Source organism: Danio rerio, chromosome 8 (assembly GCF_052040795.2).
Source record: "Danio rerio strain M-AB ecotype USA chromosome 8, GRCz13ab, whole genome shotgun sequence".
Classification (NCBI taxonomy): domain Eukaryota; kingdom Metazoa; phylum Chordata; class Actinopteri; order Cypriniformes; family Danionidae; genus Danio; species Danio rerio.
The window spans coordinates 21679761-21699593 of NC_141028.1; the positions used below are offsets into that span (position 1 = coordinate 21679761).

General features: G+C 37.1%; 1 protein-coding gene and 1 long non-coding RNA gene across 8 annotated transcripts in view; one reads left to right on the plus strand and one right to left on the minus strand.

The window, feature by feature from the left end:
* The window catches only part of si:ch211-120j21.2, a 238426-nt gene that overhangs the window by 69181 nt on the left and 149412 nt on the right, over nucleotides 1-19833 (plus strand). The gene's annotated exons all lie outside the window — the stretch shown is intronic.
* The window catches only part of trabd2b (TraB domain containing 2B), a 102306-nt gene that overhangs the window by 6404 nt on the left and 76069 nt on the right, over nucleotides 1-19833 (minus strand). For both annotated transcript variants that reach the window (XM_087263662.1, NM_001270477.1), the window contains exons 4-5: nucleotides 17610-17784; nucleotides 593-683 (exon numbers count right to left, since the gene is read on the minus strand). In XM_087263662.1, coding sequence (XP_087119788.1) covers nucleotides 593-683; nucleotides 17610-17784 — 266 coding nt within the window. The remainder of the gene's footprint in view (nucleotides 1-592; nucleotides 684-17609; nucleotides 17785-19833) is intronic.

The following is a 19833-nucleotide window of genomic DNA, read 5'->3' on the forward strand; positions in this document are numbered from 1 at the left end:
TTAGACTAAATATTTTTTAAGACACTTCTATACAGCTTAAAGGGACATTTAAAGGCTTAACTAGATTAATTATGTTAACTAGGCTGGTTAGCGTAATTAGGAATAATAATGGTTTGTTCGGTAGACTATCAAGAAAAAATAGCTTAAAGGGGCGAATAATTTTGACTTTAAAATGGTTTTTAAAAAATTAATAACTGCTTTTATTTTAGCTGAAATAAAACAAATAAGACTTTTTCCAGAAGAAGAAATATTATCAGACATTCTGTGAACATTTCCTTGCTCTGTTAAACATCATTTGGGAAATATTTTTTAAAAATTCAAAGGGGGTTATTAAAAAGTTTGCAACAACTTTGCAGTCATCATTTTTTGGGCTGTCAGACTTGGGTGATGTTGGGTGACAAAATAACTTTATATAATTCATACACCAAACAGTACTCTATATCATGCATAGAGTAAGTGTATAGTGCATCGTCTAGTACACAACTTTAGTCATTCCATTCATACTCAAATCCTGTGGTCAACACACTCATGGACTGGAATGGTACCAATTGGCTAGTTCTTATTTTTCAAGTGTTTAAATTGGTTGACTCACTGTATGATGGGCTCTTGTGGTGGTGTGTGCTCCACCTCATAGCCCTCCTGCCGCAGAATGTCCAGTACACTATGATTCCCCAGGAAATGACCTGTAAGACATAGAAAACAAGAAGCCATCTTAGTGACGGTGCATTATACTGTATGAGGGAGGATGTCTTGTGAACCCTCTTTTTCTCTTGTTCTTGATCTCAAGGTGCACTTGTTCTTCAAGAATGAGGCCACATAAAATGCCCCCATGCTACTGTCTCTCCGCCTCGGCTCTCACGTATAATACACTCATAATTCCTTCACTCTTGAGACATCAAACGCACGCGCTCCAGCGCCACGCTGATGAAAGCTGTTTCACTTCTCCGCGCAGCCGATAATCCCATGTGTCACTCAACCCAGCAATAAGCGCTAATACAGCCTGACCTCATCGCCTCAGCATGCTCCGCAAGCTTATTAACAGCACGCTGAAAATCTTCAAGGCTGTCTCTTTTCATGCTTCTTTATCATCATTATTTTGCTGATCATTCGCGAAGACAGGACAGGGGAGGGTGAGCGAGGGGCCCGCGGTGCTTTCTTGGCCGCCAAGTTCAAAGGCTGCTGGGGCGACTGGCACGGAGCGTGAAGAGGCTACCACTGAGCGTCGGTCAGATCAGAGGGCCAGATTATGAAGCTACGCCCCTCGGCATGGTGGGAAGAAACAGGCAGCCCATTGAGGCCGGACCTGTTGTGTTCCTCACCTCGTCTCCCGTTCCAGTGCCAGTTCAGTGACACCGTCAGCAAGCCATCACACCCACATCCTCTGATTAATGTTCATATTAAACTCGCTTAGAATGTATTTTTTTGGAAAATGTTGAGTAATACAGCCATGCCTCTGTATTCTGCATGTGAGGACGAGCGGTTCATTTAATGTGCTGTATTTATTTGGTTCCAGCCACATAAATAACCCGGCCGGACAGAGCGCTCTCACAGACCTTTTGGCTACTGGAGGAAGTAGTTACTTGAGAAGCGTTCAGTTATTAGAGGAAGTAGTTGGATTAGGTTTCAGGCTGCGGTGAGGTGCGGGTGGTCACCTGACTATCAAATTATGAGGTTAAGGTATAGGCCGTATCCAGAGAAATAGTCTTCTTTTAATTATTGAAAGGAGGCAGGGACATGCTAGAAAACAATTTGGCCTCAACTAATCTCTCCTTCTGTCTCTCTTTGTAGGCATCCACGCCCAAAACACTGGCATGCGATAAATAAATACACACGCCCACAAGCAAACAAACTAACCCGTGTTTCATACACACAGGCACGCTTCACTACTGGAGTTTCAGCTCTTCAAATGCTGATACAATTCATTATGTGTTTTTGTGGTGTTTATTTTTTGACCGCAGTATATTTCGATAACCAAGAACAAACTGCCATTGAGAAATCCTGAAAACACAAGCAGACCTCATACAAATCTGTCTGAGGCTTAGCTAAAGCTCCAGGCTTTTTTTGTGAAAGTTACTCCCAAATCTTCGTCCAAATGATTCAGATTGAAAAGACTGAGACAGGTGCAGAGACTGTTTGTTCATTCCCTCTGTTTAGAGCGAACAGGGTGTTCTCATATTTAATTTTTTAAACTGTATGTCAAGTGTTAGATACTTGGCTATAGGTTTGATTCCCTGGGAATGTGCATATCTTTTCACCTTGAAAGTGGCTTTATATTACAGTGTCCACTATTTTAATAAATGTGAAAGTTTAAATAACGTCAATACAGTCTGGCTTTTACTTTAATGTGCAAATCTACAGCTTAAACCCTGAGTTCTCTCTCTCTGACTTTCATCAGACTTGTTCGCATTTTCGCTCCTGGGGTAATTAGGGTTCTCAATCACTTTTTAAGCATACGTTCTTTAGTGCATTTAAATATTTTCTGAACTCCCTAACCTCTCATACTTTCTCATATTTAGAAGATGTACTGTGAACGGTACAGGGATTGGTTTGAGTATTTTGGGTTGTGTCCAGATGTCAGCACCTTCATGATACATGATACATTACACACAAGACCAAACATACTTACAGCCAATGCTTTAGGCTTGTGAGGAGTTTTTTTGTAAAGCAGGGATTTTTGTGGTTTGTGTCTGTTTAAATTTAGTCAATATTTTTTGATGTCATGTTTGTTAATGTTTTTAAATCCCTCTAATGAGCATTTAAAAAAAAACTATGCAAAATTCAGACAGAAACTTTCATACTATTAAACATTTGGGTCAGAAAATAATTACTATTATTGTGTAATCTACAAAAACGTACAAAAATTTGTGAAAATGATGATATGCATAGATATTCATTCTATATGTATAATTTGGCTGGCAGCTAGCTCTCTGCAACTCTCACACGGTCGCCCAGAGCTAAGCAGGGCTGTGCCTGGTCATTACCTAAGTGGGAGACTACATGGGAAAGCTAGGTTGCTGCTGGAAGTGTTGTTATTGAGACCAGCAGGGTGCTCAACCTGCAGTCTGTGTGAGTCCTAATGCTCCAGTACATTGATAGGGACTCTATACTGCTTTACTACTGTCTTTTTGGATGAGACGTTAAAGGTGCTGTATGTAAGTTTTTGACTCTTCTAAAGCATAAAAATACCATAACATGTTTGCAGATATTTAAGAAACATGCCAAGTGAACATACTTGTTTATTGAAAAACAATGCTGCAGTCAGATATTCTGCTTTGAAAATGTGTTTTCCGTACCAGAATGGCTGTCTTTGTTTTGATAATTTTTCTCTGCCCACTGCCAGTTTAACTAATTATGTTTGAACACCCTGGGTTGCCTTGCTGGAAAACTGTATTTTATTCATTCATTCAGAAAGGCTCTGAAAGCATCAACCGTGACAAAATGGACAGACGACCTCTGGTGGACAGTAGCAGACTCTGAAATGAGACCGATTCAGTTAAACATGAGGTTATTTATTTGCAAATGATACAAATATTACAAACGTAAACATTAAGTGAGCAGGTTACATTGTAACCGCGTGTCCTAACAACACGATACGTGACAAGCTACGCGGTAATAAGCAATTTGGCTGTTTGCACCAGATGAAACATGATAGAAGTTTAAATACAGCTATTTAGAAGCATAGAATATGTACTCACTCATAAAATTGTAAGTTTTATAATTCATTTAATACATATGAACCTTTTTTAACATTATTAAACGTACATGCTGAATCACTGATAGGTGTTAGTTTGGCATTATGTTACAGTTCTAAAGTTCAATTTCACACAATTTATTTTATTTTCAAATTTGAGGTGAACTATCTGCTGCTGTTTTCAGTAGTTAGGCAATAAATGTAATGTAAAATGGCCTTAAAACTCACAAGTGAGAAATAAAAGCTGTATTTAATATATCAATTCAACATATTGGTTAGGACAAAAATTCCCTTTTAATATGGAAAATATTTCTTCTATCGCATGCTGTTACTTTTATTTAGGACACGTTTTAAATCACTCGCTGCTGTCCTCAATCTGGCAACCTGTGCGTTCCTTTATTTGATCCAGGAGTACAATATCTACTTCAACCACTAGGTGTCAAACTTACATACTGGACCTTTAAACTTAGGTCCTGACTTTCTGTGGTCGTTTAAAATCCCAGGATATCTAACGAAAAAGTGTAGGGGTTTATTCCCAGCACACTGGCCAAAATGTACCCACTGGCTTCTGTCCATCATGGCCTACTAACCATCCCCATATCATAATTGGCTTCATCACTCGGCTAGTGTGTGGTGTGCAGTCTGGTGCAATATGGCTGCTGTCACGTCATCTAGTTTGATGCTGCACACTGGTGGTGGATAAGTGGAGATCCCCCCCAAAAATGAGTAAAGTGCTTTGAGTGTCCAGAAAATCACTATATATATATATATATATATATATATATATATATATATATATATATATATATATATATATATATACACATGTAAGGAATTATTATTATTATTTTTACCCTGAATTGCTTTTCCTTTATAGGTTATAGTAATAAACCACCCTCATTATACGTCTAGACAAAATAGCTCTATGCTTTTGCAATCTTGTATTGTTTGTAAAACTCTGTAGACAAATGTTTATGTGCAATTCACTGAGGTGCTGCTTTTTGTCAAATTTTATCAACAGTATAGTTAAATCACTGATTAAATTAAGTTGATCATAAAAATGTAATTATATTTTAATCACTAGGCATCTTTATCTCTAATCAAATATGTGATGCACTTAACGTTTTCTTTAGTTGTCGAGCATTGGTGTTTATTTACTTTATGTCTGAAAAGAAATGCAGACTAATCAGTGTCTAGTTTTTACTGCACACACGCTGCCAGAAAACAATATCAAGGAGAAAGCAAACATCCTGAGACATGAAATTGCAAGGCACTGTAGGCCACCAGGCTGCCGTTGACTTTGATCATAGTACTACTTTTGTCTTGTTTTCTCTCTGCTTGCTGTCCATTATTGTGAGCAAGCATGTGTGTATCTGTAGCTCTGCATGTGTGTCAGATGTTACTCAAGGGAAGCCTCTACCTCTGACTCGTTCATTTTCTGCTCTCCCCCGTGATCACCCTACAAACTACTGACCTCTAATGCAGCACAGCTCCGTCTAATCCACACACACATACTATCCACTGCAAGTTTTTACAGCAGCAGGAAATCTATAAATCTCAACATGGTCTCTGAGTCAACAAACCCTCAGCGCCGCCTTGAGTGTACGACCCACAGATCAGCTCTAACACCTATATAAATCTCAGAGCGAGATCAGGAAATTCCAGCCTTCAGGCCATCCTTGGGATATTGGAGAATTAAGGGGGCGCTTCTTTGTTTTACCTGTCCAAAGGGGCTCTCTAATGAGGGGTCTCTGCCTCTCTGTGGGCGGCTATTGGGTGTGTAGGTGTTCAGGGACTTACGCGGGACTGAAATATTTTAAGGGTTTGATGCAGAAACATTGAAACTGTTTCCTTTATGGCTTCAAATATTTACATTTCTCTTACGGTGACTGTGGGGTGGTGGATTAGCCAAAGAAAGAGAGAGAGAGAGAGAAAGTAAGTCCAACGCATGGGGACATTTTCACAGTTGAGGAAAAGTGAAAATGGAGGAAAGAGATGAAAAAGGGAGAGCAGGAGCGCATTAACGGTCAAAGCTCACAGGGGTTAAAGCATTTAGGGGAAATTGCCCTTAGAGTTTGTTTTAGTTTCTGACAGCTGGGGTCTCTTTTTTTCTTGGAATGCCAAAGTGACTTTGTGAAACAGCAAACACGACTGAAGTGGGGGGAAAACTGTTCTTGCATATAAAAACAGACTTGTACTTCAAACTATGTGTGTATTCATGGCATATAAATATTAATATAAGTCATTACAAATGTTCAGCCACTATTGTATTTATGATGTAATACTTTTTTAATGAAAAGATGAGACTTCCTGTTTTGGTACCAACATTAAATTAACAAAAGGAAAACAGAAAGCATAGAAAGTTTCACAAAATGTTTTGTTAAAGTAAAATCTTAAAATATGGGTGAAATAATGTTGCATGTTGCAAGTATTTGTGTAATACTATTTTTAAACTTTGAATATATATATATGTCATATTACATTTAATGATATTTTAAATTATTAAAATCTGTATATTCCTGGGCAATTGTTAAAAACCTAGTAGTTTAAATGATAAATATATAAATGAGTATATATAAGTACAACGCCCCACAAATCTCTCATTTAAATGGATGTTTTCTATAGGATGCTTTACAATGTTATATTTGTGCATGTACATTAGTTTAGTCAGTACTGAAGCCAAATCTAGAGCTAATCTAACAAAATAACTTGCAATATTGGTTAAAAAAATTGTAGCCTAAATTTATATGTTAAGGAAAAATATTAAATATATATTTTTTTAAATAGCAAAATTAAACAGAAATTAAAACATGTACAATTTTGTTAATGTTGTAGTTTGTAATATTTTTGCATATTTTGTTTAAATTTAAATGTATTATTTTTACATTTCCAAAGATGTTCTCTGACTAAAATATTATTTTACTATACTGTATCTGTTTAATAAATTTGTTTTGTTCAAATGCACCAATTTATTAACTATATTTACTGGGAGCACATTACACCCGTACTGGCTTCTCTTCATTGGCTTCCTGTACAGTTTAGGATACATTTAATAATACAAGATTCTAGTTTTGATGTTTAAATGCCTAATGGACTAGCACCAAGATACTTGTCTTCATTAATTCAATCGTACACTCCACCAAGGGCACTTAGATTTGCTGATCAGCTGCTTTTGATTGTTCCATGCACAAGGTTAAAAACCAGGGATTGACCGTGCTTTTGCAGGGGTGGCCTCCAAACTCTGGAATAATTTGCCTCTCCTTGTTAGGCAGGCCACAACCCTTACTGTTTTCATATCTAGTCTTAAAACCCATTTTTACTCTTTGGCTTTTAATACCATATGAGAGTCTTATGTCTGTTGTATTTGTTCTTTGTTTTAGATGGTGTATGTGTGTACTGCACGTTGGTAAGCGCTTGTTTTTAAAAAATTGTAATTGTATAATTAATTTAACTTTTTAATATTTACATTTGAATTAAATAAATGTAATTAATCAATTTTTTACAGTATACCTTTATATAATATAGACATTGCATATTTAGGGAAAACACCCAAAATACCTGCAATTGTCTGCTATTATACAACATACAAGTCAGAATTATCCCTGTAAAATTTAATCTCTTTTAAACATATTTTCCATAACTAATTATTATAACTAATATCTTTTGTTTTTGCCATAGTGAAAATTAGTTAATTATGCAAGTCATTGTACAACAGTGGTTTGTTTCCTCAAACAAAAGTTGTTAAAAAGTGTAAGAAAAATTCGAACTTAAAAATTGCTTTTAAACATGTAAAAACTGCTTTTATTCTGGCCAAAAAAAAAAAAAAAAAAGTTTCTCCTGAAGAAAGAAATATAGGAAATACGATGAAGATTTTCTTACTCTCTGAAGCATTGCTTGGAAAATATTTGAAAATGAATACAACCTTTACATGAGGGCTCATAATGAATGACTGGATTTTAATGTGGTTGTCACTCCCGAGACATTTTAACTTTGCTCATTCTGTATTAATTTCCACAGTTTTTTTCGCTTTTGTAAAGGCACACTAGGCTGCTTAAAGAATTTGCAAATAATAAATCACAGACTTTTGGAGTGCATACATATACACTTAGAATGTGCAGTTTGAAGCATCTGCAAGTGCGTTACAGTTAAATTGAGTATGGGTGTGGGAGCATGTGTTATTTGTGTAATGTGAAGTTTGTGAACTCAAATTCTATTTGCACCTAGATCTGTTGTTCTAGTAGCTAATGAGGCATGTAATGGCAAAGTCCGATAATGAGCTCTGCTGATCTAATTAGCACAGAGAGTCACTTTAGCATCTGCACAGACATCCTCAGAGATCCAAACCAACACAAAACTGCAGCTCAAGACAAACAGACTGTCTGCTGATAGATTTGATTAGAATTTAATTGAGCTTTTATTGTTTAACAATGCGGAGCAGCCATTTAGTGATATAGATAAAACACTTGTCTTTTGACCCTTGAATATTTTTCTATTTCAACCAATCTTAGATGCAGCAATGAGATTCACTTGTTATTATATAACATTACTTAACAGAATCAGTAGTTTGATTACTGTGGCTCCATGTTTAATTGATGGAGTTGGAAGAAGTCATGGTGGACTATAATTTTCTTTTCTTTTTTTACATTCTTGTCAAGCTACAGGTTTAAAGACATTTGAAAGTAATTCAGTTACAGTCCGTCTGCTTTTTGCCTCCCAGTTCAACTCCACTGAAAATGGTAAGTTAATAAAATCATTAAAACAAATGAATGTCCCAATGCTTTAATGTCAGGGGCAGACTACACAATGTTTTGGTCTTTTACGATATTCGCTGTAACATTTGATGTGATTTCCTTGAAAATTTTGTTTTGTCATGTACAAGAAACACGTCAGACTGCATGATCCTTCCTGACCAATCATTGCTTGCTGTCTTTAACTGGTAATTTGTTTTTCTTTAAGAAGGTTCTGTGGTGGGACTAGTGATTGATTTACAGAAACTAGAGAATAAACAAACAGTGCCTATTGAATTGGCATGTTTTGTCCTGACTGTCCAGTTGTCAGAAAAGTTGTGTGGCCATAGCTTTTCCATATTTTAGTAATCATTGTATCTTCAATTTGTTATATTTGAAAGCTGTGTTCCTTTTAGTCAGAAATATGAAAGAACCTGTCAGGAAAGAACAAAAATCAATCATGCCTTGAACTTGTTAAGCATCTCAGATGGAATGTTGGTTTCTTGTCTGCTATGCTGCGTTATAAGGAATAAAAAAAATCAATCTCGATGCCTATTGTTGTTTATGAATCACTTTAACACTGTACGTCAAGTTGAACTTCCTAGTATTGTGCTGATATAGTATAGAATATGGTATAATGGATGTGATGTCAGCTACAACAGTTGTGTGAATATACTAGGGTTGGGCGATGTCGACCAATTTGGCATCGTACGATGTCTAATGTGAAACATTGCGTTAGACAATCTCATCTTCGTCATAGGCGGAAGTGAATTAATTATTTATGAATAATTAATTAATTATAACAAATTAATTATTTGTAGCCTACCGTTTCAACTACTTGACCCGCATGGTATTTGTTTTACCCATAACCAAATCATAAATAAATACAGATAAGTTGCACATAAATGACCACCTGTCAATAATTTTTTTCGGCGGGACTCTGGCATGAATAGGCAGAGTGATCTTTTTCGTTATAATGGCGTCAACAAACTTGGTTGGTAAAATAGGTGCAAAACCAAAAGCAATCAACCAACAGTATCTGAGGTTTTCCTTAAAATACTAAGTACAAGCGTGAAAGTGAAAGATTGTAGCAGCCTACTGACGCTGTGACACATTACCTGATAGATTCAAAAGACAGAAGAGTCATTAAATAGAGTCAAGATGAATTAAATATCACGTTTCATATTTCCAGTAAGATGCGATGCAGTGGTACATCCTTGAAAAACTGTCCCAAGTGCACTCCTCTATGGAGCTCAGACGAGCCCATGACAGTGTGTGTGGCTGAATGTGTGTGTAGCTGTGTCTGTGTTTGTGTGTGTGTGTGTGGTCATGTGATGTGCGTTTTCAGAGGGTTGTTCAGAAATTCTAGGAAAAACACTGGATGTGGATCATTTTCGTTCTAAAATGCCATTTTAAATCTAAGATGTATTAGTGTAAACGGGGCCTAAGTGAGTATTTTCCATGAGCGGGTTTGCGACTAGGGTGGGGCGGAGGATCGGAGATGCCGGCTCAGCATTGTGTTGTCTATTGGCCATTGGATGTAGGCACACTAACGAGTGATTCTAGAGCAAAGATGTCAGTTTATATCCAACTGGGAGCAGTGTGAGTTTAGCTGGAGGGTTTAAATTGCTGTTAAACCTGTTGCCTGGATGGGAGCAAGGTCTAAGGGCCAGCTAGTAGGAGCTGAGAGAAAAGGCTGTAGTTCATACCCTGTGGGCAGTAGTGCGATTATAGCTGCGACATTAAAATTGGTGTTGTGACCCAGATAGGAGTAAGGAGCTAATGGAAGAGACTATCTTTAGCATATGTGTTAAGATGCACACATTCCATAACTCTAGCATCCTTGTTGCCTTATCTGACAGTTCATATTCTGGTGGCCGAAGTGTGAGTATAGCCAGAGCATTTAAATTGGTGCCATGACCCGGATGGGAATAAGGTCTTAGCCCGGCTAGTAGGAGCTGATTCAAGAGGCTTCGGCCTTTAGCTTACTTGTTAGTGTGCACACATACTATAACTTTAGCATGCTTGTTCCCATACCTGATATTCATGGCAGAAATGCCAGACAGTTCATAGCCTGTGGGCAGCATTGTGAGTATAGCTTGAACATTTAAATTGGTGCCATGACCCAGATGGGAGTAAGGTCTAAGGTCAGCTAGTAGGAGCTGACAAAAGAGGCTAGTCTTTAGAGTGCTTGTTCATTTGCATACATACTATGATATATATTATAATTAAATCCCAGTCAGAGAGAGGTGAATAGAAGTGGTGTTACACAGGCTGAATGAGCAGATATAGTGTAAATGAGTCATTATTTCTATAGCAAGCTGCTGTGTGGTAAAGTCTTACTCTATTCACTCTGTACATTTTACGTTGTATAGGGTACTTTAATAACATCATCTACAACCACAGGCACTTGTTTTACTGTATTTCAGTGATGGATGCTGCTAACACAGCACAAAGAACCTTTGGAGTGAAGTGTCTGTTGGATGGACACCATGAAAATATTTGTGTTGAAGTGCCCTTTGAACCAATTATTTCTGAGCACTTCTGTAAGGAATGACACTGCAGCGACCACCACAAACAACTGCAAAACACATGTGCTGAGAGTTCCTCACCACACACAAACACACGGATGAGTGATCACATTCATACAAACACTGTAAGATGTAAACAGTGTCCCGTGCACTTACTGGAACTGACTGCATTAGTGCTTTAGAGCCTGTGATATTAGCTTTGTCATTTATTAGTGTCAGATGCATGTCAAATCAATAGCAAAACAAATCCAAGACCATTAATAGGAAGACAAATGCTATTTATCACATGAAGCATGTGTATTAAAGAAGAGAGGGGAGCCTGGGTTGTGGCCATTGCAGGAAATTCCTAGGGATGTTTTCAATAAGAGCACGAATATCCACGCAGCACTGAGGAACCAGGCAAATGAGAACCTGCTGAAACGCCACACACACACTCTCTCTCTACTTGCTCAGCAAACTGCTAATTAGGATGCGAGTGAATATGTTTGAGAGGCAAGAATTATTTGTTTTAGTATATGTAAATGTTTATAATCTTGTAGCATTGATATACATGTTGTTTTATGTAAGATTTATGTGAACTTTGGTGGTTTGTTAATAGATTTTTTGCGGATATGAAAAGCTAAGTTTATAATGAATTTGGTGTGGCGTGATCTGTAACGTAAACAGATGTGCCATGGTGGTGTGTTCCCGCTTATCATCTGACCTGTTATGCAACTTTGCAGTCTTTCTCATAAGGTCATACTCACAAAAGAACAAAGCAAAACAGATGAATGATAAATGAAGATGAAAAGGAATAATAATTGTGTTTGCTATGAAAAACAGAATTACTTACTAAACAGCATAACTCCCTACACGATGCCTTGGTTTTAATATGATATATTTTTTTTTCTGCTCAAAAGCAGCAGTTCTGCTTACAACTAATCAACAAATTCTGCTTGTGGTTCTACCACAGTTATTTAAAAGAATAATTTACCTTATTATGATTTGTTTTTTTTATCAATGTTCAGTCAGTAAACTTGCATTCAATCTGCCTCCATCCATTCAACAACCAATAGAGGAAACCCAGTCCGCATGTAACGTTTTTAACAATCAGGGTTTAAAAAATTTAATAAAATGTTATATTAGTCACATGGTTGAAATAAAATATCTGTTGCTTCTAGGGGTGTAATGGGACACATATTTGTGCAAATTGTATTTCATTTGGTTATATTTACTGTACAATGTAGTATCACTGCTCATACAGAACTAAATGTGAAACTTCTAGTTTAATATATGATTTAGTGAATTAATATCAATTTATACATTTGATGTGTAAAGAAAAAAAAAACTAATAGACATAAATTATACACTCTCAGAAAAAATGGTACAGTTTTATACCAAAGAAGGTACAAACTCTAGTCACTGGGGCAGTACCTTTTTATGGAACAGAATTGTACCTTAAGACAAAGAAACAAATTTGTACCATTGTAGTTGGTGCCTTTAAGGACATGATTTGTACCATGGAAAACCAAAATGTACCTTAAAATGTACTTCTAAAACCTGCAGATACAATATTGTACCTTCAGCAAAGGTACAAATGTGATCCATGAAGGCAACACTACAGTGACAAGACTCTTTGTACCTTAACAGTGTCAAATGTATTCCTTCAAGAACTAAAGGCATTTGGCTATATCCAATATGTGTCAATTTATTTAGCGTATTTAGCATTTTTAAGTTTGTTTTTGTGTAAATGCATCTTTTCCATTTACAATAAAAAATAAAAATACTTTAATTTAAATCAAAAGATCTATTTTTTGCTAAACATTTGACACTTTTTACAAAAATGTTATTTAATGTCATGTTACGTGTATTTATATAACGCATTTATTGTGTATGGCCATACACCCAAAGTGCTTCGCAATCGTGAGGGGGGTCTCTCCACACCACCACCAGTGTGCAACATCCACTTGGATGATGCAACGGCAGCCACAGGGCAACGGCACCAGTGCGCTCACCACACACCAGCTATTGGTGGAGTGGAGAGACAGTGATAGAGCCAATTACATGGATGGGGAAGATTGGGGGGCTGTGATCAAAAGAGCCGATTGAGGGACTTTGGCCAGGACACCAGGTTTACACCCCTACTCTTTACCAGAACTGCCATGGGATTTTTAATGACCACAGAGCATCAGGACCTCTGTTTAACGTCTCATCCGAAAGATGGCGCCCACTGACAGTATAGTGTCCCTTTCACTTTTTACTGGGACATTACGACTCACACAAACCACAGGTAGTTTTCCTATGTGGTCCTCCATCCGAGTACTGACCAGGCTCAGCCCTGCTTAGCCTCAGTGAGTTACTGGTCTTGGGCTGCAAGATGATTTGCAAAATGTTTGATTAGTTTTACAATACTAAAATGTCTGGTCAAAATGCATCAAACTGTAATTTCAAATGCAAGGAACACATCAAACCATAATTTTCGTACAGTTTTACTCTCCAGGTTGTTGTTTCTGTTACACTTTAAGAATAATCTCTTTTTTTGGTGCAGTTACAATTAATAATGACTAGCTTTTCATTGTTAAAAAGGACACAAAAGAGCTATACAACTATCATTAAAGTCCTTACTTACTGATGATCTTTGCCTCCAGTGTGCTAGCAATCAGTGTCAGGGATTGGAACGGAACTGAGTTCTACTCAATAACAAATCATGTAGTTTTATAAATTATGTGTCAGTTGATTTATTGAGCATATTCAGTTCAGATAAATGATACATTCATGAATGAACAGTTATTTTATAGTGCAATAACATTTCACAGTTTTGCAATTGTGTGTGTGTGCGTGCATGCGTGTGTGCGTGGGTGCGTGCGTGCATGTGTGCGTGTGTGTGTGTGTGTTATAATTATATATTGTCATTGTCGTCTGGACTTCTTTTAGGAACATTTTTAGAAAAGCTGGTTTGGTGTGTTCACAATAATTTATTTCTGCACCAGTCCGTACTTTTATAATTGCAATGAAAGAAAAAAGAATAATAATAACCAGTACATTCTCTGGTTTCTGCTATTGTGTACCACAGAAGAAAGTCATACAGGTTTGGTACAACATGATGATGTAAATGACAGGCATAATGACAGAATTTATTTTTTCTTTGGGTAAACTATCCCTTTAATAGCTAGGCATTCGGTTTCCACAGATTGTGCTTTCTTTCCAGCTATACATTATGTATTATGAGAGTCGGGGTTGGGGGTGTGTGTGACTGCATATGCGTGTGATTTCCCAAAAGAGCCTTGTAGCCTGTGCCATGAGACTTCCTGTTGAATCTGAACATGCTATTGGAAAGTTTAAAAAGCATGGGTGGCAGGTTTGCCATGGAGCAAAGATGGATGGCCTGTTCAAACCACTTTACCGGCACAGCATGTATTTTAATCAACTCTGAAAGGAATTGTGGAGCACTCTGGAAACTGTAGAGCCCTCTGAGTCCAGGTCTGCTGCTAATTTTGCTTTCTGTCAGTTGTTCCGAAGAGGTTCTGAGTGAAATCATCCCCAAAAGCACACCTAGAAAGAGGCCTAGCACACGGTTGACAGGCCATCTAACTCCAGTCATCCAATTATTAATGACTCTGCCATCTATTAGTAGAAGCTGTATTTTTGTCGCATACATACATGCATGCACACACACACACACTTGTATATGGGGTTTATGAGGACGGCATAATGCATTTTATGCTGCAGAAAAACACTTTTTATATGGCCCCACCTCTAATCCCAACCCTCACAGGAAACCTATGGCAAATTTTGAAAGGCAACAGACCTTCTGAAATATGATTTTTAAGGGTTTCCAACTACAAGGACATTTGGAATGTCCTCATAAACCATCTTAACAAAATAACACCTAGGTAATACACGTCAATGTACAAATACAAGAAAACATCATGTTACCTTCTGCTCCATTAAAGGGCACCTAGGTTACCCCTTTTTTCAGATTTATTATGAATCATTTTTGTCTCCAGAATGTGTCTGTAAAGTTTCAGCTTAAAACACCCATCAGATTTTTATTATACCTTTTATAAGATTCTGTTTTTTACATTTTTGCACTGGGTGGCGGTTTTGCTGTTCTGCGCCTTTAAGGTTAGTCCTCCTGGCCCACCCTTTCTGCGTGCCTTAATCTCCTCCCTCTGCTTCGTCAGACAACATACAGACATAAAGGAAGCAGATCTCGCGTAGCGTTTGTGAGAAACACTACAGTTAGAACTTTACCCTATGATTATTTGATGCATTTACTGTGTTAAGTTACAACGATGAGTCACACACAATGTCGTTACAAAGTTCACGCGCACACACAAAGACACACATACCCAGCACGGACACGATACGCACATACATACAGACAACGTGTTTAGCTTTGCACTCTTTTTGCACGCATATATGGCTGTATACAGGCTAATCTTCACTGCTGTATGGATATCTGTTATGTTAATATACAAAATAAATCTGATACAACGTCCACAAAGTGGGATTGAAGCGTCTTCTTTCATAATTCTGACACGCGGCTGTGCTGATGAAGTAATTCTGAAGTAAATCGCTGTAATTCATTACACACTTGCACTGTTTTAAAACATTTTGAACTTTTGAAACTCACTCTTGATCACATTTGATGACGATTGATGATCCTAGCAAACTGAACAGACGTTTTATTCCCAGTTGCATTGCGCTTCTCTTCTCTTGTTGATCTGATCATACACGTGACTACCGGGACATGTTACGCAGCTGTCAATCAATTCGGTGGGCAGGGGCACCTCACCTCTACGTCAAGTTGCTGTCAGTCTGAAAACTCTTCAATTGGTCCACTGTTTCTATGTTGTTAAATTGAAGAAAAAAACTCAGTGTGTTTATATCAACCCAATATGACCGCCTATGCACTATACCTACAAATATTTCTGTCCAAACAGCTTGAAAAGTAGATTTTTCACCATAGGTGCCCTTTAACATAGAAACTGACACCAGGTTCTCACACTCTTGTCCAGAAAACCTCAAATTCACCCCATCAGTGCTAATGAACGGCATGCATAAAAATGCGCTCATACACACACCCTCAGGACTCGATGCAGTAATCAGCAAACATTACCAGTATTAGCTTGGAATGCAAATTAAAACAAGCAACTCACACTCTTACAGATGAGATTAGCTGTCAGTGCTCTCACTGGATCTCATTCAATTATTGTTAGTCACTTGTGTTTTAAAGGTTATTGCACAAAACCTTCAGTAGATTCAGAACAGGTGTGTGCACATACTGCCATTAGGGTCTAATGAATGACTCTGGTAGGCAGGGATGTTTAAGTGATGCTTAGATGGTACTAAGAAGCCTAAGAAAATGCCCCCACACCACTTTACACCATCAGCGTGAACCATTTATACACCGTTAGATGGATTTTTATTTTCATGTTGGTTTTGCCAAATTTTGACCATAGCAATAAAACTTTTCAGCAGAAATCAAGACTCATCAAACCAAGCATCACTTTCCAATTTCCTGTTTCTTGTCTTATTTTTTCTAGTCATTGCCTTAATTTACCTGTTTTAGCTGATGATCCTTCAAGATTTGACATTTTTACTACTGCAAACCTTGTCGGGTCATTCCTATCTGACCTCTGGCACCAGTGAGGCATTTTCCCTCACAATACTGCCACGCATATTTTTGTTTCTGTTTTCTGTAAACTGTAGAGATGGTTCTGTGTGAAATTTCCAGTAGATCAAAGCTTCTAAAATATTCAGACCAGTCCATCTGCCACCACCAGTCAGGCCACGTCCATTTCTATTCTGATGCTGAGTTTGAACCTCAGGAGGTCTAAATACATACTGTAAATGCATTTAGTTGCTGCTATCTGATTGGCTAATTATATATTTGCATTAACAAGCAGTTGCACACGTGTACCAAATAAAGTGGCGGGTGAGTGTATATGTATGTATGTATAATTAAAAATAAAACCTGTCTAATGAATATAATGAGACTCTATAGTTACACAATGGATGCTTGAAGTTTTGAGCTTCAAACAGGGATAGTTCACCCTAAAAGAAAAAGAAAATCAGTCATCATTTATGTACCCTTCACTTGCTCAACCTATTTGTGTTTCTTTCTTCTGTTGAACACAAAAGAAGATATTTTGGAAATGCTACTTGCTGGAACCTATTAAATTCTATGGTAATTATTTCGTTTTTACTATTTTCTTTGCTATTTTGTTTTTGTTTACTATGAAAGGCAATGGGTCTCAGCAACCAGTATTCTTCAAAATATCTTCGTTTGTATTCAACAGAAGAAAGAAACTTGGTTTCTAGAAAAAGGTTTAAGACCACACGAGAAAAAGATAAATTATGTCTTTTTTTGGCTGAACTATTCCTTTATGGAAAAGAAAAATGCATGATTGTGATGATTCATAATCAATTATTAATTATTTTAAAGTCCTATTTGTTATGTATGCATATGTCAAACACAGGTGCACACAGGAATGAAAGTGATGAGGGAAAAGTTCTGAGGACCATTTGGTTTTATTGCCATTTGTGGCTGTGTGTGTGTGTGTGTGTGTGTGTGTTTGTTTTGTAGCTGGACCTATTCCGGGTTAATGTCCACTGACCTCATCTTCATGCTGTTGGGAGTGTGTGTGTGTGCTTGATATGTTTTGTATGACTCACCAGCTCCAAAAGCGAAAAAGAAGCTCTGGTTGGGGTTTCTCTGAAGGAGGGCGGAGACGCGGCGGGCCATTCGTTCATTGCGTTTGTAAATGAGCTCCTGCCGCAGGTAACTGTCGATCTGCTGCGCCGTCAAGCGCTCATGATCTGGCAGAGAACTGTTGATGAAATGCGGAAGCTAAGAGAGAAAGAAAGAGAAAGAGGTGTTAGTAAAATCCTGGCATGAATCTCAGTGTGTGTGTGTGTGTGTGTGTGTGTGAAACTGGGCAGCTGACACTTTTGTGCCACTTTGTGGAACGTGACAGTCACACACACACTTACAGAATGCTGTTTTACTGTCTTGGACTCTGCATGCACTGATTGATTTGCTGCAGGGTAAAGTGTATGGGAAGATTTCTACAGCTGGCCGGGTCTGTCTACAGTCTGCTATGAAGGAATGGACAGAATAGATGGAAGGGGGAAAAAAACTCAACTTCAAAAAAACATCAAAGAGGACGAAGAAGGGAAAAATTAAGGGATGACTGAAGAAAGACAGTGAATGTTTTAGTTCCCAAACTTCCCATAAACTGCCTTGATGACTAGTTTTAAGCAACAAAATCTAACAAGCCATTAGTTTTGAGGTTTTGTAGTAACGCATTTATTGACTTTTTACCGTGCTTAATTGGCTTTTACTAAATGTTTTGCAAAATAAAAATTGCTTTCGTTGAATCACACAATAGCAGCAGACTTACATTTTTGCAATGGATTTTTGTTATTTTGAACTTAACGAAGTAAAGAAATGTTGTTAGGTGTACATTATGTGTAAGTAAAACTTTTGTCAACTGCAAGAAACGTGACATCGAATACCTCCAGCTAAACAACAAATGACTGACATCAGTTCATGTTCTCCAGGTAAAACAATTAATTCGACTAAACTCAGAAAACGCAAAAGATGCAGCCACTTTTTTAATTGTTTTTTTTTTTCAATTGTCTTGCTGTTCATTTTGTAATTAAACATATTAATTGTTTAAAATCTTTTTTGCCTTAATATAAATTATTTAAATTTTTTATTTCAATAAACAGCTAATTTACTTAACTAATAACACAAAACGTACAAAAGCAGCAAACACATTACTTTAGATGCTTTCATTAATCTGTATATAGAGCATGTATAGCTCTGGGCTCAGAAAGTTCTCAAAATGTAATATTATCCCACATTTTTTAAGAAAAATGAAGGTGGGGGTTATATAGGTGGTTGTTAAATGCAGAGCTTCTCAATAAAAAAAGGTGAAAAAAGACCTGCAAAGAGATCAAAACTCAAATGTTATATAATGCATTACTTTTCATAAAAATATAAAGATGTTGAGCAATTACTTACTTTTTGATGGGAGTAACTCAATATTGTAATGCATTACTCTAAAGTAACTTTCCCCAACACTGGTAATAAAAAATAAAAAAACTGAAGTGCAAATTTAGGGTGCTTTTTTAGGCCCCGTTTACACTAATAAGTTTTAGTTTTAAAACGGTGTATTAGAATGAAAACGATCTACGTCCACACTGGCGTTTCATCTATAACATTTCTGAACAGCTCTTTGTTCACATTAGATCGCTAAAAACGCACATCACATGACCACATATACACTCTGGCAAGCGCTGCAGTGAATGCAAGCTTTAGGCAGTCAGCGAGTGCTATGTGGGCATCTCCTCAGATGAGAGCAGTGCAGCTCGGACACTTCACCAAAGATCTTCTGCTGGAATTCATCTCACTATAGTTGTTAAAGTTGATATTTAATTAATCTTGTCTCTAACGACTCTTTGGTATTTTGAATCTATTACTTGTTCTCACGTAACACGATTTGGCAGAGCGCAAATATAAGTTAATATGTTATTTTATGTGAGCACATACAGTGATTCTGCATATTTACTGATTGCTTGCCTTTATTTCCTATATTGTATAAACTTATTCGTCGTTATACTTTTATAATGGCCATTTTTGATTATTAAAAACGATATTCAGCAATGAATTTCATGTATTTCAATGAAAATGAAAGGAGGCAGTTATTTTATAGGCCCGGTTTTGTTATAAAAATGCATACAGTGAAAATGACAGTCATATAAATATGTAGCTACATGATGCCTCAACATTTTAGTGTCTGTTAAGTTAATATCAAAATGAAAAAAGACAGTTTCTTATTTCATGTTTTCATTTTATTGTTAAGAAAGTGAAACAACATAACCAGAGCACTGT